The sequence below is a fragment of the Vanellus vanellus genome, assembly GCF_965231255.1.
Source record: "Vanellus vanellus genome assembly, chromosome: 5".
In the NCBI taxonomy this organism is placed as follows: Eukaryota; Metazoa; Chordata; class Aves; order Charadriiformes; family Charadriidae; genus Vanellus; species Vanellus vanellus.
The window spans coordinates 28,878,602-28,897,187 of record NC_138910.1 but is presented as its reverse complement, the minus strand read 5'-3'; the positions used below and the strand labels follow the sequence as shown (position 1 = coordinate 28,897,187).

The 18,586-nt window shown below is 45.0% G+C and overlaps 1 protein-coding gene across 1 annotated transcript in view; it reads left to right on the top strand.

Annotated features, from left to right (window-relative positions):
- Positions 1-5,892, top strand: part of RAPH1 (Ras association (RalGDS/AF-6) and pleckstrin homology domains 1) — a gene marked incomplete at its 3' end in the record, with an annotated part of 100,366 nt that extends 94,474 nt beyond the window's left edge. Inside the window, exon 15 of the mRNA XM_082483822.1 lies at positions 3,925-5,892. Coding sequence (XP_082339948.1) covers positions 3,925-5,892 — 1,968 coding nt within the window. The remainder of the gene's footprint in view (positions 1-3,924) is intronic.
- Positions 5,893-18,586: the final 12,694 nt, after the last annotated feature.

Here is an 18,586-nt window from a genome sequence, read left to right as displayed (position 1 = left end):
CTGGAACTTTCTGTTCTTGCCTTTATTTGTGTGCACAGAAGCCCTCTGTTCTTTGAAGGCATGATACTGCCCTTCCCATAGAATCCTATTAATTAATGTTGAATAAAGACAAAATAAAAAGATTGGCTGTTAACAAGTTGAATGAAATTCTTTCACTAAGATTTTTCTCCAGTTACCTAGCCATGTCTTTCCATTGGAAGGATGTGAATAACTGAGACCTGAAGGCGGGTATATCTATTTAAGAAGTACTCTAGTAGTTTTTACTCAAATGTTTTCTGTTACCTTTGGTGGAAATGGAAACAGTAACCATAGATATGGTCAAAGCAAAAGTACTAAAATTGATAGCAGTTGTGGATTGAGGCAGATTTGATGTCTCTTGTGGCTGGTAAAGAGTTACAAAAGATTTTAACCCATTGAAGCCTGGGGCTCAGGTCTGTTGTGGTTTGGTTAGTTTTCTATCCTTTCTGTGGTAGTTGACTGGTGTAGTTCCTGAGGAGTACTTCCAAACACAGCAGAATTGCCACTAAGTTGGTTTCTTATCAGGTTCAAAGGAATTTCCAGGTTCCTGAACAGCTATGACATCAGTATTAACTGCAGCAGTTAGATGTGGAAGTACATTGGCAGGATGATACAAGAAGCTATCTTCATGCCTGTCAGTTTTGAATCTTTCCGCGTTCAAGCTCGAGAAGCAAGCTTTTTAAAACTAAAACCACAGGTCACTGCACCTGGCATTGGTGCATCAGATAAATAACTAAAAATAAGACACCACATCACATTTTCAAATAAGAAAGCACGTGTGGCACAATGTGAAAGCTGACATGGCTGCATTCTTTGGGATTCATAACTCTTCTGCAGTGCCTGCTGGCTTGGAAATTGTCTGATTCTAATAGTAATGTAGTGCTCAGCCCAGGAATGTAGCTTGATAAAATGTGATCCAAATTTTTCTACTGCATGAGTGCAACACCTGGTGCATGTTCATCAGCAGATGGCTTGTGTATGTGTACAGGGTGCATCATTTTTGCAGGAGTGGGGTTGATGCAAAAGATAAGGCACTTTGAGTCTGTCTGGCATGTGTCTGACAGGTGAGAGAGTACTGCTATGAGAACTGTAATGTTATTGTTTCCTAAAGTTTTGATTTTAATGTGAAAATCTTGCTGCTACACTCTCTGTGAGCTTTTAAAGAAAAATTTGAAGTTTACCACAGTGAGGTTACTGTTGTTCTTATGAAGTTCATACTGCTGCTGGCAATAGCTCATTTAAGTAAACCCCAAGAATTTTCGTGTTATCTGATTAAAGCCATTTTAAAAATAAAATATTCAGACTGCTCCCTGTTGAGGAGCCATCCATGTTTCAAAATTTCATCAATTTGAATTCGTTTCTATGCACAAATCCAAGAAAAGGTATATTTCTCTTCCTCGTGCATAACACAGGTGAATGGATTGCCCTAAAACTTCCAAAGAATCCAAATGAAATGAACCATGTAAAATTATAATTCAAAGCCATGTTAAAAAATTCTGAGTAAATTGGTGACAAATTTACCATCAGTGAAACTACAGTACATGCTTTTTTATCCTGTACAGGTCTGGTCCAAGGAACTTAAATAACTAATAAATCAGACTGGCAGTGGAAAGTGTTAAATTGTGTGGCAAGAAAGGAAACAACAGTGTTGAAAAAATTGTAATTTACATTAAAAAATAGTTGCAGTTGTAATGATGCTGAGACACGCTGGTTTAGGCAGATTATTCTCCAAAACAGTTGTTTTGGGGTGGTTATTCCACAGCACTTTGGTGGCAAAGCTGGCTTAAGAAGTTCATACGGGCAGGTTGCTGCAAGAGGCAGAGTTAAGAGATTTGTCCAGCATGTCCCTTCCCCTTCTGCAACAGCTCTTGCCTGCCTTGTCACCCTTGTCTCATCCCCTTCAGCACGCAGGGCAGAACAGAGCATGCTTTGGCTCAGCAGGGAGATGACATTGAGGCGGTCCTGAGATGCACAATATTCGTTTCCCTGTCCTGAGTGTTTGATTTGCTCACTGTGAAAATGACTGTCTTCAACACATATGAGAATTCCTCTCTGTTCCAAATATATCTGAGATTAAAAAAAACACCTTTCCCAAAATGCAGATAATCTGTCCATTTCATATTTTGAAAGATTGCTCTTTGCCCAAAGAATACGTTATTCATCTGTTCACATTCTTCACAGCTGTGTAGTGAAGCTCTCATTATGTCTCATTTTGCTTGTTAGATTTTGAACACGTTACTTCAAATCAGATGCTACAACAGGCATCAAAATGAGTGCTCACTGTGTTTGCTTTATGTGACAAATTCAAGATTCTCCAAGGTCTTGCCATTCAGGGATAGCTATTCTGTTATGCCTTGGTCTTTCTCTCTGTCTGTTTTATGCCGCTTTTATTTTTCCTGTTGCCTTTTGCCGTCTCAGGTGTCAAAAGTGAAGCTCAGCACACCCGTGGTGCCTTATACAGGGCACAATTAAGGTCAGGTGGTGCTACTTGAAAATTCATTAACCTGGGTGATTGGGAGAATGGTAATTTACAGACTAACACTTGCAAGAGATCAAGATTTCTCTCCTGTTTTGTTATGTAAACACCTTGATTTAGCTCCAGAATTTTGTTACACTCTTGCCTTCCAGACCTAATGTGACAGGTAGAGCCACACCCCATGTGTGTTGTAAATCACTGTTTGTTGTTTCATACTCTAATCCTTTTGGTGTTCTTCTGCGCATATAGAAACTGTGCACCTGTGTTCAGAACAAAGCAATATGCAAACCTTCTCATACAGTGCAAATGCGCATAACTGGGCTAACTTGTGGCAAGGTATCTACTAATGAAGTATAGGTACCCAGTGTTGGCAGTTGCCATGTTGATATTGCATCTCTAAGGCATGTTTCTATGCTGAGCACTGGATTCGCAACTGTGGTTGTAGCCAAACCACTTTGTATTAGGAGGATGTTTATAAACTTGTGTAATGCAATTATCTTCTTAATTTTCAACAGGAATGTAGGCTTGCAATTTTAGAGAAACAATTTAACTTGAGCAAAACCCACCAAGTAGACTAAAACATTGCCTGCTGCTTTCCCATTGCTCCTTCCCTTAGTCAGCTTTTTGCTGTCTTTCCTATCTTTTTTCTGCTTGACATAATAGTTGCATGTATAGCTTTTCTTTTGCAAGCTAACTTTGTTTTGCAGATCTCTAAACATTTCCTTGTGGGGAAATTTTCCTCTGAAACCTAAGTTCTCCCTCTTTCCCCCCCCCCCTTTTTTTTTTCTTGCCAGTCTTGACTATCAGAGCATGTGGAGTAGAAGGATCCCAGTAATATTCCCGCATAGAGCTTGCTCTTCACGTGTTTTAGAGCAGTTCAGGATTTCTGCATTTTGTAACACCGAATAGTGTAAGGCCTGAGCTAACCAATGTAAAGGCTTGACAGATGCTCCGGGAGGCCTTGTATGGTTTAACTCTAACCTTATGGAGCTGAGGAGGTGTCTGCAGAGTCTCTTGCTCTGCCTGACGTCCTGTGTCATGGCCTGTGGCACTCTGGGGTCATTATACTTGCCCAGAGGAGGACCAGTGATTCTCACTGGGTACAGCTGCCTGCCCCACAGGAGTGACAAGGCTGGTGTATTGACATTCAGCCTAGCTTGGAGTAGACCTGGCTCCACCGAGTCTTGCCAGCTCCCCTCCCTGCCTGCCTGGTCAGACTGCATGCTCCAGGCTTGTCAGCATATGGAATTCTCTCTTGCTGCATTGTTTTGCTAATACCTCCTGCATGCTGTAATCTGCCCTTTAATTTTTAATGACAGGCACATTCAGACCTTGACTTTATAATCTCTTTTTCTCCCTCCCTCCCTCCCTCTCTCTCTATCTTTTTCTTTCTCTCCCTTTCCACTTCACTAAAAATCCCTTCCCAATAGGCCCGAATGGAGCCTGCAGGTCGGCCCTTCATGTCTGTCGCACCTCCTGTGTCCCCACAGACAAAAGTGGCAACCCCCTACGCAGCATCACAGCCGTCCCCCCCACTGCCCCCCCCACCTCCCCCACCGCCGCCTCCCCCACCCCCCCCTCCCCCGCCCCCACCCCCTCTGCCCAGCCAGGCTGCCCCATCCTCGGGCTCACCTGCCACCATGTTTGTCAAGTACAGCACCATCACCAGGTTGCAGAACGCTGCCCAGCATGGCGGGCCTTTTTCCAAAGCTCCTGCTGCACAGCAGGCCCCCCCACCCCCCCCGCCCTCGGGAAAGCCTCAGATACTGGTGCCCCCCAACGGAGTCATGCCACCTCCACCTCCTCCACCGCCTCCCCCCACACCGGGCTCAGCCATGGCGCAACTGAAGCCGGCACCTTGTGCCCCCTCTGTGCCACAGTTCACACCGCCACCACCGCCCCCCAAAATCCATCAGGTTCAACCAAATATAAGCCAGGCCACTGCCACCTCCTCATTGCCACCACCTCCTCCTGTGCCTGCCCCACCACCACCCCAGGCACCCCCAAAGCCTGTCATGGCAGCTCTTCCCTCACAGCCTAGTGGGAAGGCAGCATCACCAGGGGTCACACATGTCACCCCCTCTGTCCCAGCTCCCTTGCCCCTTGCAATAAAGAAACAACCAAGCATCACCTCTTCCCAGGTCCCTCCACTTCCCCCAGCTCCTCCTGGCCCCACTCCCCCCCCAACGTTCCCAAAGCAGCAGAGTTTCTCTGTGAAGCCTCCTCCATCCCCTCAGTCCCCAGTGCCATCAGTGGTGAAACAGATAGTTAGCCAGTTCCCACCTCCTCCCACCCCACCTGCCACTGAGCCCCAGCCTCTGAAACCCCTGCCACTGAGCATGGCTCCACAGTCGCCTCCTGCAGTAAAGGCGAAGCCCAAATGGCAGCCTGCTTCCGCTCCCTCACCAGATTTCCCCCCTCCTCCACCAGAGAGCAGCTTAGTGTTTCCTCCTCCACCTCCTTCCCCAGCTTCCTCTGCAGGTTCTCCCCCCACTGACAAATCAGGGTCTCCAGTCAAAAAGACCAGCAAGACATCAAGCCCTGGAGGGAAGAAACCACCTCCAACACCTCAGCGAAACTCCAGCATCAAGTCCACCAGCTCCACTGAGTACCATGAGTCCAAGAGATCTTCGGTGGATCGCCTTGTCAGCAAATTTGCACACCCACCAGAGCCGTCAGGGTCTCCTTCCAAGGAGTCATCACCTCCTCCAGCCCCTCCAAAGCCAGGAAAGCTCAACCTTTCTGGGGTGAGCCTACCCATTGTCCTTCCGCAAGGAGGGGTCCCGGCCAAGGCTCCTGCTCCAGGTGTGTCAGGGAAGGAACCTGTAGTCGAATTCCCTTCACCACCATCTGATTCAGACTTTCCACCACCACCACCTGAAATAGATCTTCCTCTCCCACCAGTTGAGATCCCCTCTGTGTTTTCAGGCAGCACCTCCCCAAAAGTCGCTGTTGTCAATCCCCAGCCTCAGGCATGGTCAAAACCATCTGTGAAAAAAGCCCCACCACCCACACGTCCCAAGCGGAATGACAGCACTCGACTGACGCAGGCGGAGGTTGCAGAGCCACCGGGGTCAGCTGCCCCTCAAGTGCCCACTTCACCCAAGTCCAGCCTTAGCGTTCAGCCGGGATTCCTGGCAGACCTCAACCGGACGCTGCAGCGGAAATCCATCACCCGGCATGGCTCCCTCTCCTCCGCGCGGATGTCCAGAACGGAGCCCACAGCCACCATGGACGACATGGCCCTGCCTCCACCTCCGCCAGAGCTGCTGGCTGACCAGCAGAAGACGAGCAGCTTCGGGGGCAGTCATATATCCGGCTATGCAACGTTACGGAGGGGGCCTCCCCCCGCACCTCCCAAAAGGGATCAGAACACCAAGCTGTCGCGGGACTGGTAGTCGATCCCCAGGGGCCAGTGCTCTGCGTGACTTGTGGGCTGCTCTGTAATCGGTCGACCTGTGGTCTTGCGCACTTGGAGAGAATGTGGGGACGTGGATGATAGCCCCATCGAAAGAGGTGATCTCAAACTGTAGCTGAGGCTAAATGTAAAGACATTCCCCTCGTGGCTAGGCCAAAAAAGCTGGGGGCTTGGGGTTGTTGATATTTTATTGGGAAAAGTGGGTAGAGGGGTGTTGACTTATCCTTTCAATTTCTTTTACCCTTCATATGGATTGGACCAAACCCCCATTTTCTTACTTTTTCTGCATTTAGGGGAGGGGAGGGAGATAATTTTTTGTAGTGTCTGTCCACGTGAGACATGTTTGTGCATGTATTATAAGTATAGGTATATAATATATTGTGATACATTTTGTCGCAATTATAGAAGATAACCAGAATGTTTTTGTAGAACCGTATTTATTGTTTCAGTCGCTATATTATCTGGAACTGGACTCTGTAACTAGTCAAATCTTACCACAAAGATGCAGGTATAGGGGGCACTTTAAAGAAAGGAAGGAAAAAAAAAAAAAAAAAAAAAAAACAAACAAAAGAAAAACCCACAAACCTCATGGCTGTTTGTGGTGGGTAAATGGTGCAGAGCTGAGGTGCTCTGCTCCTAACTGTACATTGTCCATTGATTGAAAAGTACAGATGCAACATACCAAAACATTCTGGTCATAATACTACTGAAAATGAGTATGTTCTGAGGAAGAAAATAGATTTTATATATAGTGGGCTAGAGTGAAATATATTTATACTATAAAGAGCCTCCCCCTCCCTTCCAAATAGTGTAAAAATATACACTGCTACAAATTATTTCAAAGTTATTTGTCCATGCAGTAAGTAGGATAAATATGTTACTCCAATCCATTATGCATTCTAACTTTATAGTAAGCTCAATCATTTGTTTCTGTGGCTCAAGATGAACGTATTTGTGTTAACCCCTTCTGAAAGCTGCCAGGACTTCTGCAATCGATGCGACCTACAAGGCTGACCCACGCCGATACATCACTTGTACGTGTAATTCTTTCCCTGAATGATCAGGTAGGTTTCTGTAGAGAGCGTTATGTTCTCACACAAGCATACACAGCATACAGTCTCACCTCATCTGTGCCTGATAAAGTGTATTATCTTTACAAAAAACAGCGTCTGGAAACATTTAAAGAAAGTACTGTTTATAATTCATGAGAAACTGTCAGGAAAACTTTCCCTTCTAGAAAGAGAGAAGGGAGTAGTAATTCTAGGCCAAGCACAGTGCGAATTCTCTCTCTTTTCTTTGACCCACCAGAGACTGCGACCAATGCATAAACCTGGTAATTACAAAGTTGCACTTCTAGCAGTCAAGGGAGATGACTGGAAGAAAAACCCTACCTTAAGAGGCAGTAACATTTGCTAACAATTTAATTTAAGGGCCCATGTGAGTAGGAAATAGACTATCATATTTGCGTTGTTTTTTTTGTTTGCCACTAGGTCCCCGTCAATCACCAGATCATGTACTAGGAGTCCTTTTTCTTGTATGTCAGTAGCTTGGTTGTACAGTCTTACCCACATATTGGGACATTGTGATAAGGTAGCGTAGTTAGCATAAGTGGTCTTATGTATCATGCATGTTCATTACAGGGTAGTGGTACACAACCTTTGTAAAGTAAGTAAAATACTTGGACTGTACCTATCCCATCTTCAGTTGTTACAACTTCCCTCGTCACCGTGGGGATACTGTCATGGCTCAGATGGCAAGTGATTTTACTCTTTGTTTACCTTTTATCCAAAAGCAAATTTTAAATGCTTTCCTTCCCCCAAAGAATGAAACAAAAAGCAAGTGGCTGGATGTGACAGTATCCTCAAGCATGTAAAAAAGATGGAAACTAACCTCTCAATACAGTAATTCAGGCTGATAGATTTAAGAACTATTGTGACAGTGTCCCCCAGTCCTTTTTTTTATATAATGTTTTTAAAAAACTCCAAATAATAAAATTAATGTCTTTGTGAATAATTTATGAATAGGAAAAAGGTTTTGCTAATTAGAGGGGAAAAAATGACACATCTATAACTATAGAGTTTTAAATAAGTGCATCATGAAAAGAGAAAAATTAATGGTGCTGTCTCTGCTGACCTGTTTCATATGATTTTTTTAAAATCTGTTTCAGCACCTCTGGAAATTGTTTTAATATTTCAGACTAGTTTTTTTGAGCAATAAGAGTATATACCATTGTGTGCATTTTTAAAGCACTGCTATGGAAAGGCACTTTTTTGTATCTTTCAGATTGTTCACAAAGTTTTGTTTCTACTATTTTTGTGCTTAGAAAGTGTCCTTAAAAGCATTTGCATTGTTGATTTTAAGCATGCTCAGTGTAGCTGGCAAATAACTTCCCAGGAAGCTTGTTAAGCTATACTGCAATTCATGGGTGCTGTAATTTTCAACATTGGTCCTCCTGCTGCGTTGTACTGTGTGCAGCTCCTGGGGCTCATACCCACCAGTGGGGCACAAGGTGCGCAGATACAGTGGTAACTCCCCAGCGGTTATTGTTGACAGGTGAGTGGACACATTTTCCTACTCCCTGGGCAAGAAGCGTCTGAGCTGATGCAGTGTGTGCTCCCAGGTGAGAGCAGTCAGGGATTTCTGCTCGCCCCATCTGTTTTTCTTTTCCCCCCAAGACAGCTCCACTGGTGTGTGTCAGTTCCAGCCCTTTTTCTTTTGTTCAGTCAGTGCGGGTACCTCTGGGCTTTGGACTCAGCAGAGCAATCTTGTGAGTGCAATTTCTTCAGAGGCATTTGAGCTTTGTTCTCATTTTCCTGTACCCAAGTTCATTTACCCAGTATCTCTCTCTAGACAATGAATCCACGCCTACTACTGCTGGTTGCTACCCAGCTTGCTGGGAGACAGAAGTTTGACTCTTTTTAAGTTTGCAGCAAAAAGAATGAGCGTCAGCAAAGGTGGCACCCTGTATTCCTTCTTGTTACAACTTACTTCCTAAGCCAGTAGTGATACAGAAATACAGTGAGTGGCTGCAACTTGCTTTCTCTCAGCTGACCACTGAAATTTGGCTACAGTGTGGTTCAGACAACCTGGTTGCCTTTTCAGCTTTTGAGACCCCTCAATGTAACTTGCTTTTCCGGTGTATTTACTGTTTTTGTGACAGTAAGTATTTATGCCTTATTTGCAAGTAAGTTATTTCCCCCCGAGTGCACCATTATATTTATTTAAATCAGAAAACAAAGGGGGCAGATCTCAGACACGCAGCAAGAAGCTTCCTGCTACAAATATGTGCTGTAATCCTTTTGTCACTATTAAAATGAGCATGTGAGAGCTGGGCTTTCATACTCTGGACACAAAGCTAGCACATGCTTTGATCCTATAATACTAAGAGAGTACAGCTGTAGTTGTGCTACGTGATGAAGTGTATGGCCTTTGACACTTGTCAGGGTGGGTGTTGGGGAAAGCCCTGCTGCTGCAGAAGCAGCTGAGAGCATACAACTGCATTTGTTAATCTGTTCCAGATTTGGTCTTCATTGCCTGTCTGCTGTGCAGCAGTAGAGTCCACCTCTGGGAGCAGCAGCATCCCTCCCATTCAGCCAGGTTTCTCTGTGCCTGCAGCACAGGTGCAGAAAGCAGGGAGCTACTCTCTCAGACACTTTCATTGTAATTCAGGTCTCTGGGAGTTGCTTTGTAAGGGAAAACTAGGCTCTTAGATCAGCCTTATATTAGAGGAGAAATTATTTTTAAAAAATCAACAACAAAAAAAAAAGGTTCTAAACAAACCATAGGTAACATGTTTGAGGTGGATATGCCGAAGGTTCTGTTCATTCTTTTAAAATCTGTGGTTAGGCACAAGTCTCACAATAAAATAATCCCGTTCTTTTTCTATGGAAGAGGAGAGCTCCTGCTTCCCCCTGTGCTGTGGTTTCTCCCCATGGCAAACCACCACCGCTTGCTCTGACTTGGTGCACAATGTCAAAGCCAAAGAGCTCCTCTCCTGAACTTACTCTGCAGTTTCCTCCAGGGCAGCAGTGACTGACTGATGCATCAGGGAAACAAAGTGAAGGTACCTGGATCACTTTGCTTTCAGGTCTGATGGAGAGGGAGCAGTTTTTTCAATAAGTGCATTATAATATTTACTGTTCTGGACTTGCACATTTAAAGGGTTTCTAAATTCTTCTTTCTGTGCCCTTAGGCAACAACATAAATCAGCTCAGAGATAAAGTGTGGCCACAGTTAAAGGAACCAAAAGTGCCATTTCAACAGCAGAAGGGCAAAAAACAATTTTCTGCTTATTACAGAAAACTGTAAAGAACTAAGTTGTTTTACTTCAGTGGTATCATTGCAGGTAAATTTATTTCTTATTAAAAAAAAGATTATAACTGGGTCTTACTATGAGGATTACTTCAAATACAGATTCACATTAAAATCAGTTGCACTCCAGGAAAGCAATATAAATTCCTGACAGAAAGTAGTGGGGCATGCAGCCAGAATATGTGAGTTTGGTTTTATTTTTTTCCTTTTTTCATTTTTAAGGTGTCACTTATGTACTTGTTCAAACAGTGCTCCTCATTTGGAGGTGAGGGGAGTCTTCTTTAGCGGAGGAGATGTTTTCCCAAAGCCCTTTTGTGGCTCCTGGAGCTTTGCATTCCCTCACACAGTCGGGGCAGACTCCAAACCAGAGAGGATTTAACACTACAAGGTATAGTTTCTCTTAGACCTTTTTTTTTTTTTTGTAATGTGCTGGTGGGCTTTTAAACTTTATTTTAGAATTATAAGTTTGTCTAAAGTTGAGTAATTTTTCTTTCTGAATTAATTTTTCTCCTTCAATTAAAAAGCCCACAAAGACTGACAAAAACCAGCATTATGTTGCAGGGGTCAGCACTCGCTAATACTGTGATCCAATGAGTCACAGGCTTTGTCTAGTTTTGAAAAGTTTAAAAGACACTAACCTGCAAATAAGGTGACAATGCTTATCCCTCACAACGTAAATTAATTGCCACTAACATGGGAAAAATAGCAATTTGGGTTGATGGCTCTTTTGTGCTCTGAGTCACTCAACAGGGCAAGGACTTGGTGAGCTCTCCGTTCATCAGAAGTGTCTATTATTGGTGAGGAGAGCTAGAGAAGTTGGAAGAAAAGGAGGAACAGGAACTAGTGTTATATGCACAATCCCCCGTAGCAGGGATTGAGTGAGGGAAATGAGCGAGAAGGAACTCAAGTAACAGATTTTTGGAAAAAAAACCCCAACCCTTATTTAAATGCGTAAAGGCAACTTGTCTTTTAGGAGACTTAGGAATTGAACCTACTGTTCCCTACAGTGGAAAATAGTTTCCTCCCACCTTTCCCAAGATGCCAAAGATGCATTCAGAGCTGAATTCCAGGTATGCAGATGTGCTTGCACCAGTCTCTCCTGAGGCGAAGTTGCCAAGAGCTGAAATGCTGCCGATGGGCAGCAGCTGTTTGGCAAGAGAACAGGGCTGCCACTGTTAGGCGTTGCGCATCTCTTGCCTTTAACCAACACTGGTAACCGGGTACACATCTGCAAGGGGCAGGGGCAAAGGACAGTTTAGCAAACAAACCTGTGCCCAAGGCTCCCTGCTGCTGATTTGGTGCAGCACTATAAAGCTTGTACTTCTAAAAGGAAAATGAAATGCTTTGTCACAAGTTTTAATTGCAAATCTTAGGTCTCCTTCTAGTGGACTGCAGTGGACCAGAAATTAAATGGAGCAGCAGTTTGGTTTACGGCTTACACTAATTGTTAGCAGCCACTGATGATATTCTGTATAATACTGGGGATGCAAATGTAAGAAAAAAAAAGTGTCATTGCAATGATGATTTGTCTGTGCAGCAAACTTGTGCTGAGTGCTGTAAATACATTCATGTTTACTGCTTTAAAAAAAAAAAATTGCACATTTTATCTTTCAATGGGATTGCCTCCCCTCTTCTTCCCTTTCCAAAAAGAAAAATCAAAGCTCTTTTAGACTGATAGCTTCAGGTTGGGGGGAGCTTTGCCATATTATAAATATATATAAATATATGTATAAATATACTTTTTTAAGCATGGGAGAGGACAAAAGAAATACATTATAGAGTACCCAATATAGATCATTATACAATGGAATATGCACAATTCAATAAAGATGTAGTTAAATTTAATAATCTGTTTTAATCCTCTGTCTTGCCATTTTCCTTTTTCCTAAGTTCAGAACCCACATTGCGTTCTCACAACATCAGTGGTTCCCCTCTGTAGGGATCAGATATCTGATGGCCTACAGGTTACCATTTATACGCTCGCTCTCAATAAACTTGCTTTTTATTGTTCCTTTGCACAGTTCTTTCCAGTGGGTCAGAGCTGGCTGTACCAGTAACATGGTGCACACCAATTTCAGCTCTAAAGAGGACCCAGTGTGAAGGCTCAACTTTTCTATCGGCTTCCTCCCTCAGGCGTGCAGGGTCCCGTACAACTCTGCTCACGCAAGAACAGCTACTGGCTGGTAAGTGTTCCTACAGCCTATCTCTGGGGTCCACTGTAAAGAATTCAGCTCTGTTCACCTCCTCCTGGGGTATGCTCGCAGCCTGGCCTTGCATGTCATCAACTTTTACAGCAGAGATTTGAGGCGTTACCTTAGCGGTGATTATGAGGAAATGAGTAGTCACACAGAAGTGGAGAGAGGAGCTGCTGAAGGCAGCAGGCTGGATGCCAACGGTCATACCTTTGCTTCAGGAAGTGCTGCGCTCAGAGCTCCTCTGGGGCGCAGGGCTCCTGCATACACAAGTGACTACCCCTGTCCTCCTTGTGTTGAAAAGTCTGTAGCCAAAGACAAGCAACGTGACGCAGCAGTGGCATGCTCACAGAACACATGGTGTGTGCTTTGTTCTTTTTATTTAGGGCTCGTAACAAGAGGGTTTAGTACACAGCAACAGTTAATTCCAAGTACAATTAAAAAAATTTAAAAATTGGATTTTGCACTCACTGGAAGGTGGTTCAAATGGCACACACAATAAAACGTTACTGGTGGCATACAGGTCCCCAGAGTCTTGCGGGCTTGGTCATTTACAGTGGGCTCTGCACTCATCCACTGCCTCAGCAGTGCCAAAAGCAGAAGCACAGCGTGCTTCTCCTCTGACTGCAAACCAAAGGTGGGGGTGGGTAGGGGTATCTGCTTTCAGAAAAAGGTGCATGGACAAAATCCATGTTAGACACTGACATTTCCAGAGAATTCATAGAAACTACTTGTCCATGCAAGTTGCAAAAGACACTTTTTCAAATGTGAAAAGAAGCACTTGTTCTTTACAAAAAAATCTCAGACATGTCAGCACTTTAGCAAGGCGCTGTAATGGAAATGAATTTGTACACAGCTTTTCCTCATCAGTCATAGTGGCAGGATTCTTCTGAGGTTTTAAGGGAAACAGGAACAAAGGTACTGCACGCATTTCAGCAGTCACCTCGTTGGTGTTCAGCAGGATGCTGGGTGTAGGCTCACCTCTGGACAACAGGCTGCTGCTGACTTTACGGTTTTGTAATATGTCTTGTAATAAGCAAAAGTGCTAATAAAATTAGTAGGTTTGGAGTACCAAAGAAAAATCACTTCCTGCATGGGCAGGAGATTGCACAAAACACATGGGTGGTTGTTTTTGTTTGGGTTTTTTTTTTTTTTTTTTTTTTTTTTTTATGAAAGCAGCAGAACACAATGGTCTGTTAAGTACTCTTTGTAACCAGTTGGCAAACCTTGGCTGCATCAAGCTTTCAGCAACCCTCCCATGCAGATGAGGTGGGGGTCCCACTATTGCAGTTTCAAAATCAAAAGTAGATCAATAGGACCGTTACTACACACTGACTTCAGCTACTGGGAGGGGGAAACAACAAAAAAAAAAAGCCCCACAAACTGTTCCCTTCTTGCACAATTCTGACCTCTGTGTAATATAGCATTTTATCCGCAAAATGTGGCAGTGCCTAATACTGAGAGATGCCAAAAGTGAATATACCTGTAAGCACAGTAAATGCTTGAAAGCGGCACCCCATCAGCTATAGCCCATCATCTCCCTGCTAGTGCTCAGTTTACACCACCATCTTCTCTAGTGATTAGAGCTGTAAATACTTGCCTTAGTGAATGCAACAGCTCTGTACATTTCTCACTGCCATTGTTGTCAACATAGGAACAGAAGTCTCAGCATGGGGTTTGTAATGCTTCCTGAAACACTGCCGTGCTCATTCAGTGACTCTACACTCTCAGGGCAAGTACTGCTCCCAGTAGGAGCCACAGCGCCGTGGTCTTTCCAACAGCATCCTCTAGCAGCATCCAACAAGTTGCCCTGCAGAGACTAGAGAGCCAACTGTTTCACAAGATGTCCTGTCCCACCTCTGGGAGGAGATGCCCTGTAAATGCTCCTGGTTTACTAACCTGCATGAAGTAAGCCCCATCCTTTGCAGAGAGGAAAACATGAAAGTGTTGCTTTTGATTTATGCCTGAAGCCCAGAGACATGACTCATACAAAGAGACCTCATTTCTAGCAGAGAGGCACATCTGCAGCGCTTGCTGGGAAGTGGCAGAAGTTGCTGGGAAGAAGACAGCATTAAGTCATCATCAAGCACAGGTGGGAGACACCACAGAAGCACAGCAGTTTGCATCAGTGCACAACCCTCCTCCACCTCCAGTCAGTGACACACACACATGCCCCAGGCAGGCAGCTTACCCTCTGCCAGAAAAGGAGCATCAGTCCTGCTGCTGCATCACTTTCTTTTCACAATCAAATGAAGTGCCCTAGATGAAACTGCCACTTTCCAGAAGCTGTATCACTGCCAATGTAAATTTTGGCTGTCACTGAGAACCCTCAGCAGCACAGAAATAAAATGCCCAGGAGCTGTGAAAGAACAAACTGCTCTAGCAAGTACTAGCTGGGTCTAAGCCTTCCTGGCACCCACTGGTAAGCCACCCAGCCACAGACCACAGGGACTGTGGGGAGCTGCAGTTCAAACCAGCAGCAATCTCCAGCCACTTCCAGGAACACCCAGGTCACTTGTTCCTATTATTACTAACCACAAGGGCAAGCTGTGTGCCAGGAACGTGTTCAGCCTCCTGGTAACACACATCAAGCTCTGCGATCTACCCTGGGGCCATGCTGCACCTCTTGTCCTCCAGTGAGAGTAATGGCTCTTCAGCACATTGGTATCTGCCTGTGTCTCACCAGTCAGGCCAGCAAGCCTTCAGGCATTGCTTCAGCTCTCTGGTGCCTACTCCAGCTAGTGGGCGCGGGCACACCATCAGGATGCTCAAGCGCAAAACTTCCTGCTTGCCTCTCCTGCCTTGCTTCCACACTAGACGGGGGACAGACTCGGTTGGACCTCCTCTCACACAAGCACATGGCAGAGAGGCAGCTGTAGTTAATAGCTTTGTCCCTGGGGCCAAGAGCAATAAAGAAATCTGATCCAGCAAACCAAAGCTAAATGCACCACTAGAGGATGCTGACTGATTTCTGTGCACAATGAAAACAGCTGGCTGGGCTGTTTCTCTCAAAGGGAGAAACATACTCGTTTTGGCTGTAGAGCACTCTTTGGGCTATTCTGGAGGGTCTCCTTCCCCCACCTCTCTCTCATGTATACACACTGCTGCTTCAACAGTCTGTGATGCTGAACACCTTCAGCTGTGGCAGCAGAACTCAGTGAAGAGATGTTGTGTACCTATTTGAAATACTGAGGTGTTTCTCCACCACCCCACCACCCCCCTCTTCTCCACCCCCTTTTAAAGTAAACATGTAAATTAAAAAGGGGCAGGGAGGGGGGAGGTTTGGGGGAAAGAAGATTACAAGGGACAAAACTGGAAACACAACCCTCACTGACTTTACTAGCATGCAATCTATGTAACATTAATATACAAAGCCTGTTTACCCTGGCCTGGTCTATGACCATTACATCACATCATCCCCAAACAAGCCACAGAATTAAAATCTGTACAAAATAAAAAATATGCATAAAACTCAACAAATTTCTTTACATTTGTACTGCATAATAAAGCATAAAACCAGCAGGAGGTGACCCAAAAATGCCATCCACAGCAGCTCTTGCAGGATAAACAAGTCCACGTGCTGTCAGCAGGGACCAAACTAACCCCTGGCCCGTTAGCCCAAAGCCAGTTCTTTAAGGGGCTTCACACATTCCACATTCAAGGTTTTGCAGCCTTATCTTCTGTGCTGAGATCTTACAATCTCTTCCCAGAGTTCACGCTGCTCTCCTCTCACAACACAGAAAACTTGCAAGACAAACAACTGGCTGAATGAAGATTAAGGACATGGATGTGTATCACACAGAGTGGAAGTACATGCTATCCCACCCACCTGCCAGAAGCATTCAAGCACGTGCTCTTACACAGACTGAGTTAACGACAGACTTCACTAATGCATGACCTCCCAGCTGGAGCATGGGTGCACAGGGAGAGTACACATTTAGTAACTCGCTAAGCTGCCATAACGATGCATTTGAGCACTGCATGCTCAGTCTTTACCACAAACATACCTATGGCAAGAGAAACCAGGAAAGTTCTGATAGTCCTGGAAAACAGCCACCCTGTGAGCGCTACAGGCTTGTGCAATACTGCTGTTCAATCAACCAGGCCACTAGCCCGGCTGCCAGCACCACCTCCCTGTGGAAAAAGCGTAGACCTGCCCTATGACATTCGAAGCAGTCATTCCAGTGACTGCACCACCAGTGTTTCTAGGCCTGCTCCCAGAGAAATGATGGGCAGAGGGAACTGAAAACGGCTGCTTGTTAGTCTTGCTGCAAGACAAAGGTTTTCACAGCAGAAAGTAGAAGGGTATCTGTTCTGGCTAACACACATCCCAAACAGTACCGCTGTCAGCTTCCAGAAAGAAGACAAACAGTGTCTTGGCTACATGGCTGTGGATTAAGCAGGGGAGAAAGTATCTTTGCACTAGTTTCTTCAAAGTTGTACCTCCTGTAGTCTTTCACCAAACTAGTTCCTTACACACTGTCACAGGAGTTAACACACTCTTCCGCAAGCTCACAGCAGGTGATCACATTCATCCATATCCCACAAACACACCTCACCTGTTTGTCCCTCTTTCTTCCCCCTTGAGCAGCAATGGTCTGCACTCAACCTGCACCTCCATCCGGATACTGCTCTAATTACCAAGCAAGGAGATTGGGTCAGTTACCTGTATTGTTGCCAATACCATCACAAACCCAGCCCCAGTAGCCCTCTCTTGCGCACTGCTCTGTTTTACACACAGGCCTCAGAAGACAGCTGCAGCTTTGTCTCACCTTTGACAAGCTACTGTTGGTACCAGCCGGAACTTGGCCAGGCAACAGTCAAAAGTTGTCCAGGAAGATGCCCTGGCCCAGGAGGCTCTCATGATACAGGGGTCAGCTCAATTTGCAGGCTAACAGGACTGCAACAGGAGGTTTAATCAGTTCACTCTGTTAATGCATGACATTTACCCAAAGATAACATTTAGTCCTTCCTAAGGGCAGACTAGTACAGCCACCACTTCACACTGATCTGCTAGGCAAAACCACTGAGCAGCATTTTTAAATGAGACTAGATTAAAAAGTAAACTATCAAGACAAGGGGCTACAGAGCCTTCACTTGGTATGACTCCACCCCAGATCCACCAGTACAGCTCAAAATATCTATTTCTTTATAATAAACAATGGAGAGAGCTGGGGGAAGAGCTAGGACTACTAGTTACTGCTTGGATTTCCATGGGAAACCAGTACACACAACAGCCCTTTTTACTTCCACTGAAGAGATTTTGGCAACAGACATGAAGACGACAATTGCCGTTTGTCCTGCCTCTGCACAGGGCTCTCACAGTACATATGCAAATCTAGTCATCAAGTACAAAATAGCCAATTTACAATACCTGATTGGATTTTTAAGATTATATTGTGCATAAGACTAAAGTTGGGGGTAAGTTTCTCTAGTGCAAGCAGGCATGAGTAGATTTGAACCTTAGATCACAGCCCCTAGAGTTTATCCTCAGACCCCAGAGGGACCTGTAAACTTTGTTTCGCCTTCACCGTCAACGGCATCTGTGAGTTCTGTTTAAACCGACAGCACCCATGGCAAGTAGCTCACTGCAGAGAGGAGCACATTTACATCAGTGCAGAACACAAAACAAATCTGTGGCATTCAAAAGATGAGGAAATGGGGGTGGGGGTCCTCTGGGCTGCAGCCATCTTAATTGTCTAAACTGAAAGGTGAGTGAATGAAAGCCAGCTCTGTGTGCCCCTGTGTCAGCCTACATGTGCAGAGCAGCTGCAGAAGTGTTTATGCTAAAGATGTATCCAACTATCTGGAAGTCAGTTACAGGAATGGCTCTGTGCAGAAATCCCAGTGTTTGCTAGCACACGGCTCTTCTTCCAGCTGCACAGGAGTGTAGTGTAGAAACAGGAGGGATGTCCACTGGCCAGTAACCCTTCACCACAAGCATCCAGGACACCCCAAGCGCCAGGCACTGCTGCCAAGGGTAGTACCACGAGGGCACACAGGATTCCTGAGACAGATCCCAAAGCCTGTCAGAAGAAGTCAGAATTCGGAGTGAAGTATCAGCTACTCAATGAGTTTGTTACATCTGAATGGGTCAGCTTAATTCACCGTCAGATGGCTCAGGATAGCCTCTGCTGGCAGCCGGAAGAGCCATTTGTTCAAACAACTCAA